Below are 20,432 nucleotides of genomic sequence, written 5' to 3' on the forward strand. Positions count from 1 at the left end.
AGACATTTTCTTGGTGACCAGCGCATCCTCTATAGACTCTGGGCGCACTCTAGTGCCCAGAGTCTATAACTCCGGCACTGGCCGCGCACAGCTCAGTGCGCTACCAGCCACCGGACAGAGAAGAGACTGCACACGGGCCCCCTCCTCTTTAGAAACGCCCCTGGTGTAATACAATTTTTTTTTCAATTAACACCATATTATTAATAATGTCACAAGTGGGCATTCTTTGTATGATCTAAATAAGGGTAACTCCTGCCCAAATACATTAAATCATCTTTTTTTCTGAGAACCTGTCTGCTGCTGCTCCACTATCATCTCTTTTCTGTATTGCACTGAAAAGTAATAACCTATTTAATTTTTATACAGTACCCTTCAACATTGTCTATTTTTATTCCTCTGCAAAGTAGTGCTATCTTTTATATTATGTTCTCTTGCAGAAGGCACATGCAGTCTGTTGAGCAGCTCACTAACACTTCCTCTAGGTTCAACAATTTCCTCTAGAGTTATCATGTGTTTTCATGTTACAACGTTGGCCTAGATGCCCATGATATCTAAGCCTTTGTTATTGCATGTCAGCTCACAGTCTAGCTAATAGATAGGCTAAATACACAGATGAAAAGAAATTCCCACATACCACAAATGGATCAATCTTTAAACAGCTGGATATTTTTTTACATTTATCAACTTGCTACGAGTTTGAGAAAGTATTAGAATTTTAAACAGTTTTTGCTTTTATGTTTTGTTCTATATCCATTCGATGTGTGAAGATTTACCAACTGTACAAAGACAAAAAAAGCAGTGGGAGTCATTTTGCAATACTTTTTGTTTAAACCATGTATTATATATTATATTCTTGACATTACCCTGGTCCCAGCCACACTAACCATGCCTTGAACTGAAATTTGATATTGGTGAGTGATCTGGAAATAATAATGTTAAATATTAAACTCACTAAGAAAAATGTACCATACTGTACTGTACATGCAGTATTAGAGGTTGGACTCCTCCTTACAATTTTATTTAATTCCTTTCTGGACTGTTACATTTAGATTACTATTGGAATATTGTACTTGTAGTTCAACGAATAGTACAGTATATCAGTCTATCTTTGTCTGTGTACAGTATATTAGGAGAAGTAGCAGAATCCTTATGTTTTAATAAGATACAATTAAATATAATGTTATGCATATTAATAAGCAATGTGTTCATTTTTATGTTTTACAGCATATCAATTGAGAATTTGTCAATCACCCCCACCTGTACCAAATGCAGAAATATTGGCAGAAGATGATGAATTTGAAATAGGTAAGATGTATAATGTATGCTCTGTAAAATGATCAAATATATACTGATAATATTTCTAAAGGAAAATTAATTATGGAATATAGGTGATATTAGGGAAAAGTAGTCCTGATTTTAGTGCTCCTGATTCTCAGCTGCAAAAGGGGTTGTGACTTACTGGATAGGAGGCATGATCTCAAAGAAAGGCAGGCTTCAGTGGGTGAATCTGGGTGTGCTTTGGGCAGATCTGGGTCCTGGTTTAAGTGGATTGTGGTAGGACATGTACAGAATTTTTTTTTTTAAATTAAATGTAAATATTTAAAATTTAAATAATAAATTTAATGCCATTAATTCAATTTTAGGTGATGGGATGAGGTATGAAAATAATGTCTTTTCATCTCTAATTATTTAGGATTGTTCCTTTTATTGAATGGTCTTAATACTGTAAATGTACAGAGACCTTGTTGCTGTCTGCAAAAAAATAAATAAAAAAGTATAATTAGTTAAATAAATAATGTACTAAGTAATTAAAGTAATGCTATTTGAACGAGAAGTCTACTTTCAGACATGTTCCATTTATATATAAGGAATATACCTATAAACAGATAGTTTTGTAATGTGAAAGCTCATTGCTCTTGGAGTAAGCCTCCAATATTCATCCACCCTGGGAGGACCGATCTTTAGATGGAGTCCCTCAGTGTCACTTAGGCAACAACACAACATTTACAAATCAGAGCACTTTCAACTATTGTTGCTTGGGCTAATTGTTAGTGAAATTGTCTGGTTGACGTGGATGATGTGCACTTGGAAAATGTACTGCTACTGGTGCCCTTGCTATTTTGGGTCTTCCAGAGTGGAAACCTAAAGACTGATGTGTCAGAAATGACCAGAGAAATAGAAGTCACACAGTAACAGAGAGGGGTGGTACTACCTTAGGTGACAATGGCCCTCATTCAGAGCCGTACGCTCTGAGCAGAGCGCACGCTCTGAATGAGGGCCGGCCTCCATGAAAATGGACCATCCTCCTGGACGCTCGTATAGCTGTGGGTCACCACCCACAGGCTATACGAGCATGCATTTTGATGGCCGCGATGGTCTTGACCATCGCGACCATCGAAACTGCGAGCCGGAGCCTGCGGTTGAGGTTTTCCACCGCAAGCTCCGGAGTGATTTTGGCTCCATCAGAGCCAAAATCACTCTCACTGACATCACTAGTGATGTCAGTGGGCCGGCTTCTGACGGGAGGCGTTCCCGTGGGAACGCCCCCGTCAGGGAGGCACGCCCCCGGCACGCCTACCAAAGGGGGCGTGCTGTCAATCAACATCGACAGCACGCCCCCTTTGATCAGACACAACGAGCGAAGGACTTTCCTTCGCTCGTCGCGTCTGGCGCATGCGCACGACGGAGCTCCCTCCGTCGTGCGCATGCTCAGTCCAGAACATCGACCCACTTGCGAGCGGACAGCCGCTCGCGAGTGGGTCTGAATCAGGCCCAATGTCTGTTTGTTATTACACTATCATTTTAATACTTGAGCTGTCAGAGTGTTAATAATTATTATTCCTAAAATAATAATCACTGATATTTGAAGCAACATAGTTGTAATATTAGGTCATTTTTTTCAGTTAGAGATTATTATTTGTTTAGCTTATGGATTTACATGTCTTACCACTACAAAATAATTATATTACTATTATCCTTTATATGTACATAAATATACTACAGGTGTTGGATAGGTTTTGTCCTCTCTTTCCTTGTGTCTTTTTGTTCCCTCATTTCTCTCTCTCTCTATTATCAGCAGTTGATTATATTAAATAGACTCATCACCTAGTAGCAGTGACATTAGTCACTTCTGTTTATAACTTTTGGATAATTATTTACTGCTTATAACAATATATAAAATAAAAATATTTCTCATTATGATGTATACTACTACTGCTACTACTGCTACAACTATTACTACTGCTACTACTATTACTGCTACTACTATTACTACTACTACTATTACTACTACTATTACTAATACTGTTACTGCTACTACTACTATTACTATTACTGCTACTACTACTATTGCTATTACTGCTACTACTACTATTACTACTGCTACTACTATTACTACTACTACTATTACTGCTACTACTACTATTACTACTACTACTATTACTACTACTACTACAACTATTACTAATACTGTTACTGCTACTACTACTATTACTATTACTGCTACTACTACTATTGCTATTACTGCTACTACTACTACTATTACTACTACTTCTCTTACTGCTGCTACTACTACTCTTACTGCTACTACTACTATTGCAGCTACTACTACTACTACTGTTACTACTACTATTACTACTACTATTAATACTACTGCTACTACTACTATTTCTACTACTACTATTACTACTAATACTACTACTACTGCTACTATTACTAACTACTACTTATTATTATTATTATTATTATTATTATTATTATTATTATTATTATTATTATTATTATTACAATAAATAGTATTAGTACTGGTGGTCATATGTTACTGTTTATTTTTTATATAGTTACTCACTGCTTACATTTATAACAGTATAAAACATGTGGAAGATAAAATAGTTCTGAAATATTATAATGATAATTACACTATTACTACTTCAACTAATAATATTACTAGTAATAATATGTAGTAATAGTACTAGTAGTCACAAGTTTCTGTGTCTAACTTTTTTGTATAATTCCTCACTGATTATAATTATAATAATATATAACATGTGGAAGGTAAAACAGTTCTCACATATAATAAAAAGTCTACTACTACTATACAATAAATGCTAAATAATATGTTTGGTATTATATATATATATATTTTATATTTTTAACAGGGGACATAATACGATATCAGTGCATACCCGGTTTTACCTTAGTTGGCAATGAGATCCTAACTTGCAGACTTGGTGAGAGGCTTCAGATGGACGGATCACCACCTTCATGCCAAGGTTTTTGCATTGTTTCTACATTTCTCTATATTTATTAAAAATGAATTATTTACAGAGGCATTGTGGAAGAAATAAATAACAAAAGGTTTCTATTTTAGATTGTTCTATTTTGTAGAAATATAGATGACATTATTTTTTTGGAAAACGTAGGACACAGACTAATAAGACAGATGTCTTTTTATCCAAACATATGGTTCTGTTACATTATAATAAATGGCACCTTGAAACCCTAATAATTATTTTGACATATACTGGAAATTTTTTAAATTAAGAGCAAGATTTTTTCATTAATGAAATCATAATAAATCTTAAGCACACATGTCCAATGCTATTTATTTATTTAAAAAAAAAATCACACCTATAAGCATAAATATGGTATTTTATATACATGCAGTTCAAAATATCTTGTATAATATAATCTATAGTACATGTGGCAGAGGAAACCATTGCATGGGTTGAATCAAAATTCATTAGTCTGGGCCCTGTCATTGTCAGCATCATTTTGCTGCTGCCTGTCTGCGTGTTTGCACAATTGCAGCTACAAACGCCTTCCCTAGTATATATCCAAATGGCCGTATGTGCAATGACTGAGGTGCACACTGTTAGCGCCCGTGGCCACTATATTGGTGATAGGTGCATCATTATATGCCACTATCAGTCGTACCTTCTGGCCCTTCAGGCCCTATTGCAGGCAGGGGCGCCGAGAGACAGTGGAGCGGGTACTATTAGCTCTCCCCCTCTCTCCATCACTCCTCCCATCCACGCAGCAGCCGCCGCAGTCACCTATGCCTGTGGGCTTTGCGGGCCGTGCTGAGGGGCTCACAGTGCCCCCCTCCCCAATGCAATAGTGCTGTTTTTTTGTTAGCTCAAGGGGGCATGGCCATGCCTCCTGCGATTAGGCCACGCCCCCTTCAGCTGGGCCCGGCCGGGCTCTCTACGCCCCTGACTGCAGGTGCAGTTTCTTCATTACACTATGGCCTCTTATGCATGCGGCTGAGCACTGGGAACATAGCCGCTGGCATTGACACGCCCGCAACACTCCCATAATACAGCCATTGAATGGACCATTTTGCATGCACTACTAGCCAACTGCCAGTCACCACCCAGGAGTGCTCATTAGTTTTCCATCACATTTTTTATACCATCTGTGTAATGCATGTGCCGTGGGGGTTTTCTGAAATTTTCACCCATGCACACTTGCAAAATATGGTTGAACTACATAAACATCAACATTGCGTGTGACTCAGCCACAGGCCCTAAGTGCATGACATTAGGGGATGGCATTTGTGATCAGAACAGTCTGTGCAAGCTGTCAGTCACACTCTGCCTGCTGTGATAGAGAAGCACTTGCCCCCTAACATGGCAATCTGCTGCAAAGCAGTGAGAGTTTGGTGAATATATTTAGTTCAGCAGAAACACTCCTGGGACTTGTGTTTGTTGATCTGCTCAGTATCACACAGTCTTTCATATGTATTATTAATGTCACATAGTGGCTTAAATTGCTCTTTAGCTTTGCAGAGGATTAAGACTCCTATAAGGAAATTTCTAATCCAAAAAAGTTAGGAATTTATGTTAAATTCTTCTAACACAAATCTTTGAGAAAGCATTTGCGTTACCAGAAAAATATATTTAATTTTCATCACCCATTATTCTTCATGTATTTATTTATTTAAAATAAAAAAAATGTTTACTGCAAATTTAAAATAAATATAAGTATTTTTGTCTGTGTTAAATATATTATTTTCTCCTGCATAAATTGGCCATGATCAAATCATGTGAGTGCATTGTGACCTGTAAGTATGTAATCATGTAATTCATAATCCCACTATATTTAGCAACTGAACTAGCAAAGATGGTGCCTGGAGGAGTTAGAAGAGCACACAATAAAAGTAAACAAATCAGAATATATGAAGATAAAGAACTGTAAATTGTCTGGCACAGCTGCTTTGTACCAGTGAGATTTAGCAGTGGAAATTAGAAAAATCTGCATTTTTAATTTGTTATTTTCCCCACACAATAAAAAATATCTTCACATTTTAGAGCCAAAATCTGTGAGTATCTGCTGAGAGGGGTAGTAAAGTAATAGTAAATATCTAGTGATGTTAATTAACTGATCAATCACAAATTATTAGTAAGAAAAGCTTTGCAGAGGTATAACTGTACATATTACAAAATTGCAGTGGATGTGTCCATTTTCTATAAGAAAAATAACCAACCTGTACTTTTGCCTTCGTCCTTAGGGCCTATTTATTAAAAAAATCTTATATATTTTCAAGATATTTTCCCCAAAATAGTTTTCATGGGATACCCCAGGGGGATATTTATAATGGGTGCAGGGTGTGCCGTGCACATGGGCTCCTGGGTACTGGGGGGCCCACACTGCACACCCTGCACTCATATGTAGTTTATACTCACCTTTCCGCCGTCTTCAAAGTGCTGCTCTGCAACGCCGGGCCGGCCGCTTCCGAAGAGAAAAAATCACAAGGAAAATGGCGGCGGACATTTTCCCTGTGACCCGCCCATGTGCAGATAAGAGGTCTCCGGGAATAAGGCACTGGCGTCATTTTCCTGGAGACCTGCACATGTGCAGTAGATACTATTGTGCTCAGTGTGCTGTCAGAGAGGAGGGGGACCAAATGGAGGCTGCACACGGGCACCCTCCTCTCTTAAAATGCTCCTAGGCTACCCACATACATTAAGCAAGGCCAGGTTGTATGTATGGGAGTCAGCAGCACATATAGGAGGGTTCTGCTGAGGCTCAACATTTTTGATTGCAACATATTCAATGGGGGCTGCTATATTGTGAGAAATACCCATCAATTTCAGAGATTAAGCCATCATAGCCTATGGTCTACACCACACAAACATTTTCTGGAAAGGCATCTGTAAGCCCTCTGCACCGAGTTCTAATTGAAATAGTTACTCAGAAACAGTTTGCAGAATTGGCTGCACCAGCCGGGTCCTTTAGGACTTGAAGAGTCCCCTCTGCTCCACTCTTCATTGCTATCAGCGGTTTCATACATGCTGAGCGATGGTCAAGGTCCCACATCAATAGATAGTACAACTCATGCAAATTGAAATGGTACAGGGGAATGGCAGCAAAACCCGATTTTCAAACACGATGAGCACCAAGTACAAAGCGGAGTGGCACATGACCTTCAAAATTTCAGGGAATCTTTGAGGAATGATGTATAGGTCAGCCCCATTTTTTTTATTTTACGTGAATTCAGCACTACAATAAGTTTTTGGGTTTCGGTGAAGCTGGCCTTTACCAATACTGTTCATCATATTTGTAGTACAAGCATGAAGTGTTAGTGTATATCTGGGCACATGTTGTCCAGAACTGACAGAAAACCAGAGAGATAATAGTGTTGCAGGTATTTATATGATGAAGCTGAGTGATAATGTAATAGAAACAGGCATGATCACCCAGTGTGCTCTCTTACTGTCACTGCGAGGAGCCCATTTTTACATCTAATTTAGCATATTTTAGCCGCGAGGCTCCTATTTATGGAAAAAAAATTATTATCTGTAAAACCCTGTGCTAAGCACTCCTAATGTAACTGTACATTGTCCATGTGTAGATCAAATGAGACCAGGAAATTAGTATTCAGAGCAGCCTGTACTCCAGCAGCTCACGTCAGCCACGGGCCATTAATGCACAATCAGAAACACAAGAAGAATGGGGAATTGGTTCCTATGGTGCCACTTTTATTTTCTTTCTCTCTTTTTTTTTTATTCTATATGAGTTGTATACAGGATATATTTCTTCCGAATACAATTTTTGTTTCTTCTGTTTTTCTTTTTAAATACTTAATTAAATGCGAGAGAAACTGGTAAGATACATTATTTATATTCATATTTTTGGGGGCAAATTCACCAGTTTACAAATTTTATTTTGTTTGTTTAAGTAAATCAAACCCTGTTAATCGAGAATACTATAAATCAACTTTAATGGATGTTTTTATTGCCTCTGACTGAAGCTAAATGCAGGTGCTGTAATACAAAGAAGTTAATCTTGTTAACCGGTAACAAAAGAACTTTGGCTTCCCAGTAAAATTTGTAGGAAAATTACTTATGTAAAAGCACAATCTCTCCCTCTCTTCCCAGTTCTCTCTTTCTTCTCCTCATTCTCGCTTTCCTGCTCAGTTCTGTCTCTCTTCACCCTCGTTGTCTCTCTCTTTTTGTCTTGCATCTCTCTCTCCATTGTCTCTGTCTTCCATCAGTTGTCTCTCTATTTCTGCCACCAATTGTCTCTCTCTCTCTCTTACCCCCTTTGTCTATTTCTCTCTCTCTCTTTTCCTTGTTGTCTCTCTCTATCTCTCTCCCTATTGTCTTTTTCCTTGAGGGTCTTTGGTCAAACCCTGACATAGGTCGGGAGATCCCTCCAATAACATACACCTGAATTTATCAAACTTCATCCTCAAGACAACCAAACAGTTTAGATTTTAAGGATATCTATACTTATGAACAGATGGTATAGGCAAACTGACTGAGGTAGTAATTAAGGGTCGGATTCAGAGATGGACGGATTTACACAGCCGCACACAAGTGGCTGTGCAAATCCGTCCATCTGACATGCAATTGCAGAAGGTGTCAGACACCTCCTTGCTGTATTTGTGAACCCTGAACTATGACCAACATCGCAGGCTGGGATTCAGGTTGCTTTTTTGGTTAGGCTGCGGGAGCTGTAGCCTCCTGCAGCCTGGCCGGTTCCTGGACATACAAGAGGCCAGGAATCTGCATATCCCAATGCACACTCTGGCCTTATCCATCCTGAAAAATGGAGACAACATGTCGGCATCACAACCACCGGAATGCTGAACGTCGGGTAAGCATCACTGTGCCTGGGGATAGGGGGGTTAGGTTTATGCTACTGGGAGGGGGGTTAGGGTTAGACACCACTAAGGGAGGGTTAGGGTTAGAGGGGGAGAGAGTGGGGGGGGTTGGGTACTTTCCTGCCCTGTAGGGATCTTCATGCATCAGGATGCTGCTGTCGGGATTTGAATTGGTGGCTATTAAGCTGCCGGTATTTCTTACCAAACCCGTTGTTACATAGATGGTTCATAGCACCATAATATGCTGTATTATTCTGTATGGTGCAATGATAACCTGGATGCCTCTGGGTTTGCCTGTTATAGACAATCACCATAGCAGGTATAGAATCCTGGGCAGGTGACAGTTCTGCTCCTTACCAATGGATCAGGTGCTTCAAGGAACTCAGGATAGCGGGAATCATTCCTTGATTTAGCCTAAACCTTTGTACATTCTCTGTGAGCACAGGACAGATCCTATTTAATTTTAAAACTGATTTTTCCAACTTTTATTTTGAACATCTTTCTCATTTAATCCTGCAGGAAGACACAAGTTAGAACCACTGCCAGCTATCACATTCAGTAGGTCATTTCACAGCCCAGGGTCATTTGATGCTCAGTTTGATTTACATAGTAGAAACCAATCTTATCAAAGCAGATTATTAAAAATCCCTTTAACCTATATTTCTGTGGTACATTGCTGTCTTTATCCATCATTTACAACTTCAGGAAACTTGTAGCTTTCCAATACTTGTAAAATTCATGCCAACCGAAATAGTGCATTGCTCATTTCCTGCAATAGCATGTGACCAAAGCATTACACCACCTTAGGCTAGGAGTTGGCTGGCACGTCACATAAGATAAATGACAAAATCAATTATTATTGTATTCTAGGACTGGCTTAAACAAAGCTATGATATTTCTTAATATATAACACTGGGAAAATGTCTTTTAAAAATGGCGTAGTAAGTCATATTAGTCATATAAAAAAAAGTATCCAAACTTTGTTAATTTACTGAGGTTTTACTTGTTGTATATTCACTTTTTCCTTTGGGATCTCTGAAGCATTCCATGCTCCAGCTGTGTCATTCTTTATACTGCACTACATTTGCTCACTGTATTCAACCGGCAACAGAGTTGTCAATGCCCAACCCCTTCGTCCCTTTTCAGTATTATACACTGGGAGTGGCCTCAAGAACACCATTGTCTTGGCTAATACTGTAAGAAAGAGCAGAGCAGTTGTGGCCTCCTGAAGACTTAGGGGGCCCCAAAAAGTAGAGTGAATGATATTTCTGTGTAAGTGTAATAGAAAAAAAATATCCTAACACAGGAAATGCCATCAAACACTAAATATAAAATTTTAGCTGGAGTTTTTTAAGCCGTTGTGTATTCCCTCTAACATGAGATACAGATTGTTACTTTTAACTGTATCAGACTTGGAATAAATTTGATTGAGAGGGGTATACAGTACTAGTGGGAGTTGTGTGAAGGACAGTTGAGATGTTGCACATAGAAACCAATCATTTTCTGCCTATCGTTTTATAGACTATGCTAGATAAATAACAGCTAGAATCTGATTGGTTGTTATGGTGAATTTCTCTACCTGTCCTCTCTAGAAGGTTTGATACACCTCCCCTTAGAGTGAAAGGCAACTGATTGGCTGTGATCTGTACAAAGTGACACGTGACTGATTAGTAGCTATTACTCACAGCCAATCAGAAGCCCTTTCTCCATCATTAAAAAAAAAAATCTCACAGCTTATCACAGTCAAGAGCAGAAATCAGCATTTAAATGAACATGGTATACAGTGTATATGGCTCCTTTAATGATAGATATAGATGATTTTTACAGTTAATTTTAATTATTAATGATTTTATTCACAGTTATTGATCCAATGTATGATTAAATTTGCCCTTTTTATTGCAATAGTTAACTAAACCATAAACATAATAAAATGCTAAGTATGAAAACAATTGAAAAAAAAATGTGAGATTGCCTAGCAATATATATATGTATATATATATATATATATATATATATATGTATATATATATATATATATATATATATATGTATATATATATATATATATATATGTATATATATATATATATATATATATATATACACTAAATCTTATAAATCTTTTAATCTTATAAATCTTGTAAATCTTTTAATCTTAGAAATCTTATAAATATATATATATATATATATATATTTATAAGATTGACTTTTTATTTTAGTGTAAGAGTCATGTACTGTAGCACCCAGACATGTCCAAAAAAGTTCAGCGACATCAAACAGCTACTTGTAGGATTCAGAAATTTGTGTACATTTGAAAAGCACTGTATGCTAAATTGCATCTTTTTAGTACATATTTATTTCCTGTGTCTCTTTTGTTTTTCTACTTTAGAATTAGCAACACTTTGAAATGTTTCAAAATGGCTGCAATTGGGGCAGGAGGACCAATTCAAAGTCACTCTCTTCTTGATTGTGAATCTGGATTGGTCCTTCTGATGGGTCTGACAAATAAATCATAGAAGCGCAGAAGTAAAATGGCTGCAAGGAACCTAAAGAAAATTAAAAGTGTAAATTAAACTGTTGTGAAATTAAAAAGATTGTAAAAGTCATGTCACTTCCTATAATGTCTATAATGTATAACAATAGCTTCAATTGAAAACGTGTGCTAAGAACCCATTGGGTGCTAATTGGTTAGCCAAGTAAGCAAAAGTTATGGTATACTGTAGACAGCTTACTCTATATTTTAATACATTTGTACTTTGGCTATAGCACAACTAGCGTCAATTGTTCTTCTAATCCTATATATGTATTAGGACTAAGGCCAGAATGTGTTCAAGTCAGATTTTGGCACAATAGTTTCTTCAGTTGTGATTTCCAGTATGTTGTCATTAAGTCATGGTAGGGCCGGAGAGAATATAGGTAGAGGGGTTACCAAAAAAAGCATATCATTCCTCCCCTACAGAGATTGCCAGTCCCATCAAGAAGAGCACTCCTCTTAACACCATTGGGTTGTGGGTATCAGGATATAATAAAAAATGGGATTCTCTGGAGTAATCTCTGTATAATGGTAAAGGGGTCCTATGACCTTGGGCCATTATACCGATGGGTGCGCATGTCCAGAAGACTCCTGAGTCTTAGAGCCAGAAGTATGAACACTGCGAAGCATAGCTCTTATCGGAAAAGCTATCCTTTATGATTATAATGGCAATTGTAAATGTACAGTATGCAGTTTTACTAAACACCACTATGCATGCGTTCAGTGGTGGGATGTATTGCATCCAAAATGGGATGCTTGATGCATCCCAGCTCAAGTCCGAAAACTTTGTGTGGCTGTTGTCCACTTCTTCACCCATGATTAAATCGTGTCTGCCACAATTTTTTTTTTTTGAGGTGTTATAGTTTTATTGCTTTGCATAGAGGCATTGTTGTGGGAGAGGCCCACATGACCAGCAGCGCTATACAGACTGGTGGAAGCAGGGCCATCACCCTGTGCACAGACTGCTATGTAGCCTTTACTGCTCAAGTGAACTCAGGCCCAAATCGCCTCTCCCTCCACTTTCTCCTGGCCATGCGCATGGTGCAGCACCTGTCTCTTGCATTGATGATGTCAATCAGGGATCTATTTACTAAGCAGTGTTAGGAGACAGAGTGAAAAGTGATAAGAAAGTGATAAGGTGCCAGCCAATCAGCTCCCAACTGTCATCTCACAGACTGTGTTTGAAAAATGACAGTTGGGAGCTGATTGGCTGGCACCTCATCACTTTCTTATCACTTTTCACTCTGTCTCCTAACACTGCTTAGTAAATAGACCCCTAAATGTTGTTTTTATTATTGCTTAGCTTTAACTTGACTGATCGAGATGAAACAAAGCGCAGGTTACTTTTAGGAATTTCCACTACAAAATGATGCAGTTTTTATGAAAATCTTTTTGGTAGTTTTTGTGACAACTTGGAACAAATAGACAGACCACAACATTCTTATAATATTAGTATACAATAGATATACTGTACTATTTTTTTCCTTCTTCTTGTCCTTTTTGTAATACAAGGAAATCGTCACATAGTGTGATCCCCAGACTTGTATTCCATTGTAATATAAAATCTAACTGTTAGAAGTGAGGCTAGGCTGCTTGCTAAGAGTCCCACCACTGAATGACTGTGTATTGAATTGATCATGTGTCATTAACTGCTAAACTAATCATAAATCTTTCAATGCTATCCGTGGTGTGTTTTGCTGTCATCTCGGAAATGGCTTGGAACTGGCTGAGCAATGAGGGAAAGTTTGGTTTAACTGAGTTGACAGTCATTCTGCAGCTGGTCTTGTAGCTAACAGTGTACTATGTGTCCTCAAACACCTATCCTTTTTGCGCCAGCATCTTGTTTGCATTGCAGCCGCAAAAAAAGTCGCTTAAGCTGGCCACACACTAGACCAACTTTCATCCAACCAACCAACTAGTTGATTGGTTGGAATGAAAACCTGGTAAGGGATGAAAGCAAATGACAATCAGCAATTTGCTCCCAAACGCCAGAAAATGGACTAAAAACTGTTGTTTGAACAAATTGTTTTGATCATACATTTAACAAACTTGTCTGATGACCATTTTCATCTGTTTTCTGGCATTTAGGAGCAAATTCCTGATTGTGATTTGCTTTCATCCCTTACCAGGTTTTCATTCCAACCAATCAACTAGTTGGTTGGTTGGATGAAAGTTGGTCTAGTGTGTGGCCAGCTTTACAGTGTACGAGGCACTAGGATTAATATTTTTGATGCCAAGGAACTGGACTAAATCACAGATTAAGCACAACAATGCATAGCGTGAAGCATGGCGCAGCTCACTGGTATCAGACCTTTAGTGTTTTGCTTCTTGTTACCATCGGAGTTACACACAGTAGCTAGACTGAGGAGCATGGTCAACTGCGAGCATTCATTTTTATTTCTCGTGGTATGTGACCTTTCGGGATGCCGTAGACATTTTTTTTTCTATTTAATTGGCTTCGAGAAATTCAACTGTAGTAATTTCTATAGGAAAGTGCATATTGGTCCAGCCAGATTGCAGAGGTTCTTGGTGGGCTGTATGATCCAGGCACACAGGAATGTTGCCCAAAGGTCAGGAGGGTGTGAAAGAAAGACTATGTGTGAGGTAATGTGAGGACTGTGAGAGGGGATGTAATTAGATATGGAAGCTATGAATGTTATGTGGGTGGATCTGGAATCTGATAAACTTGTCTGAAGAGGTGAGTTTTCAGGGAACGCTTGAAGGCTTGGTGGAGAAACTCTGGGGACCCCCCCCATGACTATTTAGGCAATTAGAGATTTTTATTAGCCAAATTGGGCAGATAATTACATGTCATTATAGGGGTGAAAAAAAGTTGCCTCAAATTACTCCTAAATTAACTTTTTGTTTGTATTTATGCTCCCTAAATGTAAGTAAAGTGTTTATTTAAATGAAAGTAGTTTGCTATTTATCAAAATATTTTTCTTTGGGACAGTAATAGACATCTATACTGTTAACCAATATTTATTTTTATTTTTTATGGTACAGTAAATCTCCAGTGGGTTTTTGTGGATAAATTTACAGCAACCAATTTTTGGTATCTGTTGCAACATCACCAGGCTGAGCTTTCGCTGGCATCTGATGCGATCAATCAGAAACATCCACTTCCACTAGATGGCTGCTGGAAAAAATTTTTCCAGCAGCCGCCTATCTTAGAGGTACTTTTCAGCACCTCTGTATCTTTGTATCCTTCCCCAGCGTCTACCATGCAGCTGATCACTGCTGATCTGGTAGCCTCTCAGCAACTCATCATTACAAAGTGCTTCAGAACATTGTCATATTAGGACAATACAAATAATCAACTCCTCCGGATGATATAAATGCATAGCTTTGTTGCACATATGGACGAAGCAATGTATTAAGGAGAAAAAACTTACCAAAAGCGAACATATTAAAGTTCGCTGAAGGTGGACATGTCCATTGAATTTATTGCTACTCATTTTAATAACACTTTGTGATACTGTGAAACAGCTGCATTCTGAGATAAAGGTTTTCATTTGTAAAAGCTGCATATTCTTTGTCTTTTACAGTGTTGTGCCCAGCCAATGAAATGCGTCTGGACTCGACAGGTATCATACTGAGTCCCGGCTATCCTGACAGCTACCCAAACCTTCAGATGTGCGCGTGGAGCATTAGCGTGGAAAAAGGATACAATATAACCATAATCTTTGAATTCTTTCATACCGAAAAGGAGTTTGACGTGCTTGAAGCTTTTGACGGTAACAAAACAATATGTTATTGAATGTAATTTGATGCTTTTGTTCTTGTGATGACATTTTTGTATTATGAGCTTGTCTCATATCTGCATGTTTTCCGTATGCTAATCTGCAAATTTCATTTGCAACAGGACCAAACAGTCACTACCCACTGCTTATTTCCTTAAGTGGGGACTATTCATCAACTTTCAATGTAACCAGCAGTGGGCATGAAGCTTTTTTACGGTGGTCGGCAGATCACGGGACCAACAAAAAAGGATTCAGAATACGATATATAGGTAGGTTATTTATATAACATTAATATGATAGCACTGGTACTGTATCATTTGCAAATAGCTCATTTGTAGCATAGATGGTCCAATTCTAGAGATAAACCATGGCCAATCTAATGTTGTGTTTTTCTGTCCTGTTGCTAAGTATTGTAGAGCCTGAACCAGTTTTTGAGGACTTATTGCAAAGCAACAATATTTCTATCCGCTTTGGCCACCCATGTTGGTGTCTAAATCGGGCATGTGCATTACAGATGAAGTCGCTTAGTACACCGGCCATGCAGCCTTTTGCTTAAATGACTATGACATTGGAAATAAAAGCATTATTATATAAAAGAGGTGCAAGTAACACACACAGTCACACATACACTGAAAGTTCCTATACATTGATATAACTTGATTTGTTTGTTATGTAATTGCATTTGCTTTGTAGATGAGTTAAAAGCAACAATCCCATGTAAAAAGGTGTGTGTGTGTGTGTGTGTGTGTGTGTGTGTGTGTGTGTGTGTGTGTGTGTGTGTTTCTTAAACAAAAGTCAATGTGGCAGGCTATAACCAGCAGCTTCATAGCTACCTTTTTACTTGGTCTGTTTCTTCAGGCTGCTGATGATGATTGATAATCCTGCTGATTGTGTAGAATATTATGTGACTACCAAGGCGACCACAGTTGCATGACACATTTTGAACAGTAGATACAGTAATAGTCTGTAGAAGGGTAGCTAAGAAAAATTATCTGAAAAATGTTGTTAGAAGCTCCCCTATATAAAGGAAAATATATTTTAGGGTTAGTGCTCCTTTAACAATGGATTGCACTGTAACATTTTTTATTGATGCTAGTCCACTGAGAGTGAGGGTTAATGGAAGTATAGTGCCATGTCCCATATGAAGTTTTGACTTTTAAATACCAGACCTATTGCTTTGAGTGGATGGTCCGCTATGCTAGTGGCCTCTTTTGAGACCACTGAAGCTTCAAAAGAGGTTAGAGTGACCTCAAATGTCCCAATGGCTCGGAAGGGTCTCTTTTTTTTTTCCTTTTTTGGGAGCACAATTTGGATTAGTGGAAAGCGGGGGCCACAGCGGTAAGAGCAGAGGCCTTGGAAGGGGTAAGATGTACTGGTGGTCTACCCTACCAAGGCCCATTATGCTTTTCTGAGCATTAAAGCATCGATTTGGCACAGAGGACCAGAATATAATCCCATTATTGGGTCTTCATGGCCCATGTGCCAACCCCCATTGCATGCTCAAAAGCACAGAGGGAAACCTCAGGAAGTTGGACAACATCACTGGCCTCTTTAAAAAATGCTGCTATTGGGGCCAAGGTGCTTACTTTTATATTAATACAGTACATACAAATATCCAGGAAGGCAAGCTATCTTTGAAAAGCAAAGTTAGAACAAGGCTCATTTTTTTTCTGCTGCATTTCATAGATTTATTGGCTTTTCTCTGCAGTGGATATAGAAATAACTGTGCTTAAAGCATTACTCAGCAGGCTGGTATGCATCTGGAAAAGTCATGAAGTGTTACTATGATAATAGGCTATCATTATATACTATCATTTGCCAAGGGATAATAGATGGAAATAATAACCAAATAATTGTAAATAAACATCTAAAGACTAAAATTATCTAAAGTATATGCTAATGAATTCAGTCAGTATAGACATATAGTACATATGTACATTATTTACAGAAATTACGCAAATCGTGCAGAACGAAAAGTTAGTAATTATCTATAATTACCAGTTGTGATATTTCCACAGTATTACCACTCTGAGTTGTTTGGGCAGGCTGCCAGCAAGAAATCAGATATATAAATGGAGCTTATCAGCCTGTTTAATAGTGTGGGATATAAGAGGCATTTTACAAAGAAATAGGCTAAAGTTTTTTAGTGATAGCTATATTAAAATGGAGCCAAACCCTAAAACATAACCTCAGTAAAAGAGGCTAAATGTGTTATTTTTAATATTCTTGGGTGTCAGTGTTCTTTCGCTAAATCAGTCAAAAAGTTTCTGAGCGCTCTATTCAACATGGACCCCGATAATTAATGTCCCTACTCGACACGAGCACTTCAGCATGAAGAGGGCTGATCATAAAATCAGCTGTCTCCACAAGTTTTTACACTGTTCCTTTCAGACTTGTAGGTCACGCATGCCACGACGTCTGGCAGAAGGAGCCGGACATGAGCTATCCGGGACTCCTTCCCATAAGGAAGGAGCAGGTAGGAGGAGAACTCGCCATCTGAAGATAGCGAATGCTTCAGCAATCAAGCTCCAAAAATATTGTATTTTCAGAGCTTGATGAATTCTGTTCCCATACTAGTGTATGGGGACAGCGGGCCATGCCAGTAAGCAGAAGATATCTGTGACACTAGTGTATGGGGACAGCGGGCCATTCCGGTAGAGAAAGGTAAGTAGGAGATATCTGTGATACTAGTGTATGGGGACAGCGGGTCATTCCGGGAGAGAAAGGTAAGCAGGAGATATCTGTGATACTAGTGTATGGGGACAGTGGGGCCATTCTGGGAAAGAAGGTAAGCAGGAGATATCTGTGATACTAGTGTATGGGGACAGCGGGCCATTCCGGTAAGCAGGAGATGTCTGTGATACTAATGTATCAGGACAGCGGCCATTCCGGGAGAGAAAGGTAAGAAGGAGATATCTGTGATACTAGTGTATGGGGACAGCGGGCCATTCCTGGAGAGAAAGGTAAATAGGAGATATCTGTGATATTTTACCCTTTTGATGAATGGCCCGAAACCTTAATTTCTACAATTGCTGGTGAAACGTGAAGATGAATAGAGCCCTTACTGGTTATATTGCACACATTTTAGGCAGTAAACAGTTAGTATAAGATATGCATTGAAAGGGCCAATAGTGGCCAGTTGTGTCCAGATACTGGGGGGGGGGGCTGCAGATCATTCACTGCTGTATATGAAATAACTGTTCTTGTGGAGTGCAAAATTCACCATTTTCTCAATGGCGGGACAAGATTATTTAGATTAGATCCAATGGGTAGATAAATGTACAGAGCTGGGCAGCTGTTTCCATTTAGAATTGTATCAAATCCAGGATTCTGTTTGGAATTAAGTCAAATCTTAACGGTTTTAAGCAAAATATTTTTTTTTTCATCTGAATTTAAATGCATTTTACTGTTTAGGACATATTGTAGAGTTATCCCATCTAGGAGCTAGATTTACATCTAGGTTTATATTAATTAGGTCATAATTTTATTATGCAAATTACAGATATCATCAGTGGAAAGTAGAACAAACATAATCAAATGCTATTATTCTTAAAACAAATTTACTTTATTACAGGTAAACTGTAAATAAAATATATAACATATATAGATATAATTATAGCTATAAAATCTGGTATTACAGGTTTACCCAAAATTCATATTATTTTGCATCAATCTATATTAAAAAATGATTTAAAGGGTAGTTCCACCACATTGCCGCATTGAAGGTCTGATTCAGGAGGACAGACGCATTTCATTTAGTGATATTGCTGACGATCTAAACATCTCAGTGGGTCCTGTGCACAACATCCTACATGAGCAACTGGGGAACAGCAAAAACAGAAGTTCACAAAACATATAGGATGGGAAAGTCTCTCATGCACTTGGGGCTTCATTCAGCAGTGCTCACTATTCAGCAGTGTTATGTTCGGGAATCTGCGCATGTGCAGAACGGGTCTGCGATCCTACACGCAGTCCGGCAGCAGACTGTCAGTGATTGACAGCAGTGGCGTCCCTACCTGTCTTTGCACCCATTGCGGCAAGCTTGTCCGCGGGATGACAAATTAGGGGGCGTGGCCTCGCGGATGATGGCGTGGCCTCACGACCTGCCCCGAACACCCATTTTTTTTTCTCACCAGGGGTGCGGGAGGTGCAGGCTCGCCTCGGGGACCAAGAGAAAAAAGAAAGTGTGGTGCTAGTAGACAACAAAGAAACAATTTATTAGACACAAATTGAAATGCGTGCACATAAACATATAATAATGAGCCTGATATTTATGTTTGAGTACAAGCTGATAAAAGGTAGAGGAAATAAAGGTGTTCCTTCAATATAATTTCTATAACATGTGTTAGTCCAAAATGGAATTTGAAAAGAGGAAGGATCTCACCCGGTGTGCATAAAATCAGCAATGTCCAATCCACTTAATGATAATGGAAAGTTCCAATAATCCACTATCTTTGCGGCACAGGTGATTATGAAAAAAGCAGATGAGTAGCGTACATAATCGGCCTGGAGGGTATTGTAATGTAATAACCACTCTGGTCCAAACCAGCTCACCTCAGCCTGAGACAGTGTCTTTGAGTATATTCTCCGTTAGGGTCTCCTGAGACTGCTCCTGTCATGTGAGGTGCCGGCAATAATTCAATCGCCGCGGAGGAAGGGCCAAGGGTTAGCCGCTGGTTCCATGGTCCCCCTCTGCGTCGGCAGTCAGCCTGGTAATCTCCATATAGGGCTCCCGTGTATGCACTGCAGTGGCTCAGTTGTGTTGAGAGCCAGCCGCCAAGTAGTCTCTGTATGTAGCCACGGGTTGTCCCGGCTAAATTTCTCCAAAGTGTCGGTGATGTATGGATAGGAAGCCTGCCAGGAGTGGACAGTGCATCTTGGGTGTAGCAGCAAAAAGGATCATAGCCCATACACCTTAACGCATTTCTCTGGGATTTTCTCTCCCAGTTTCATCAGAAGGAGGGCACCAGCCTGGGTGACATGCCGGCTCGCTCACTGTGCTAGATGCCGAATGCTGCACGTAATGCAGCACCTAGCTCCTGTCACT

At 38.9% G+C, this 20,432-nt stretch overlaps 1 protein-coding gene across 1 annotated transcript in view; it reads left to right on the forward strand.

The window, feature by feature from the left end:
* CSMD3 (CUB and Sushi multiple domains 3) overlaps nucleotides 1–20,432 on the forward strand; it is a 1,208,248-nt gene that overhangs the window by 1,046,584 nt on the left and 141,232 nt on the right. Inside the window, exons 46-49 of the mRNA XM_088444368.1 lie at nucleotides 1,225–1,305; nucleotides 4,158–4,271; nucleotides 15,191–15,379; nucleotides 15,508–15,654. Coding sequence (XP_088300494.1) covers nucleotides 1,225–1,305; nucleotides 4,158–4,271; nucleotides 15,191–15,379; nucleotides 15,508–15,654 — 531 coding nt within the window. The remainder of the gene's footprint in view (nucleotides 1–1,224; nucleotides 1,306–4,157; nucleotides 4,272–15,190; nucleotides 15,380–15,507; nucleotides 15,655–20,432) is intronic.

The sequence above is a fragment of the Taudactylus pleione genome, unplaced genomic scaffold (assembly GCF_031769625.1).
Source record: "Taudactylus pleione unplaced genomic scaffold, aTauple2 ptg000360l, whole genome shotgun sequence".
NCBI classification, from domain to species: domain Eukaryota; kingdom Metazoa; phylum Chordata; class Amphibia; order Anura; family Myobatrachidae; genus Taudactylus; species Taudactylus pleione.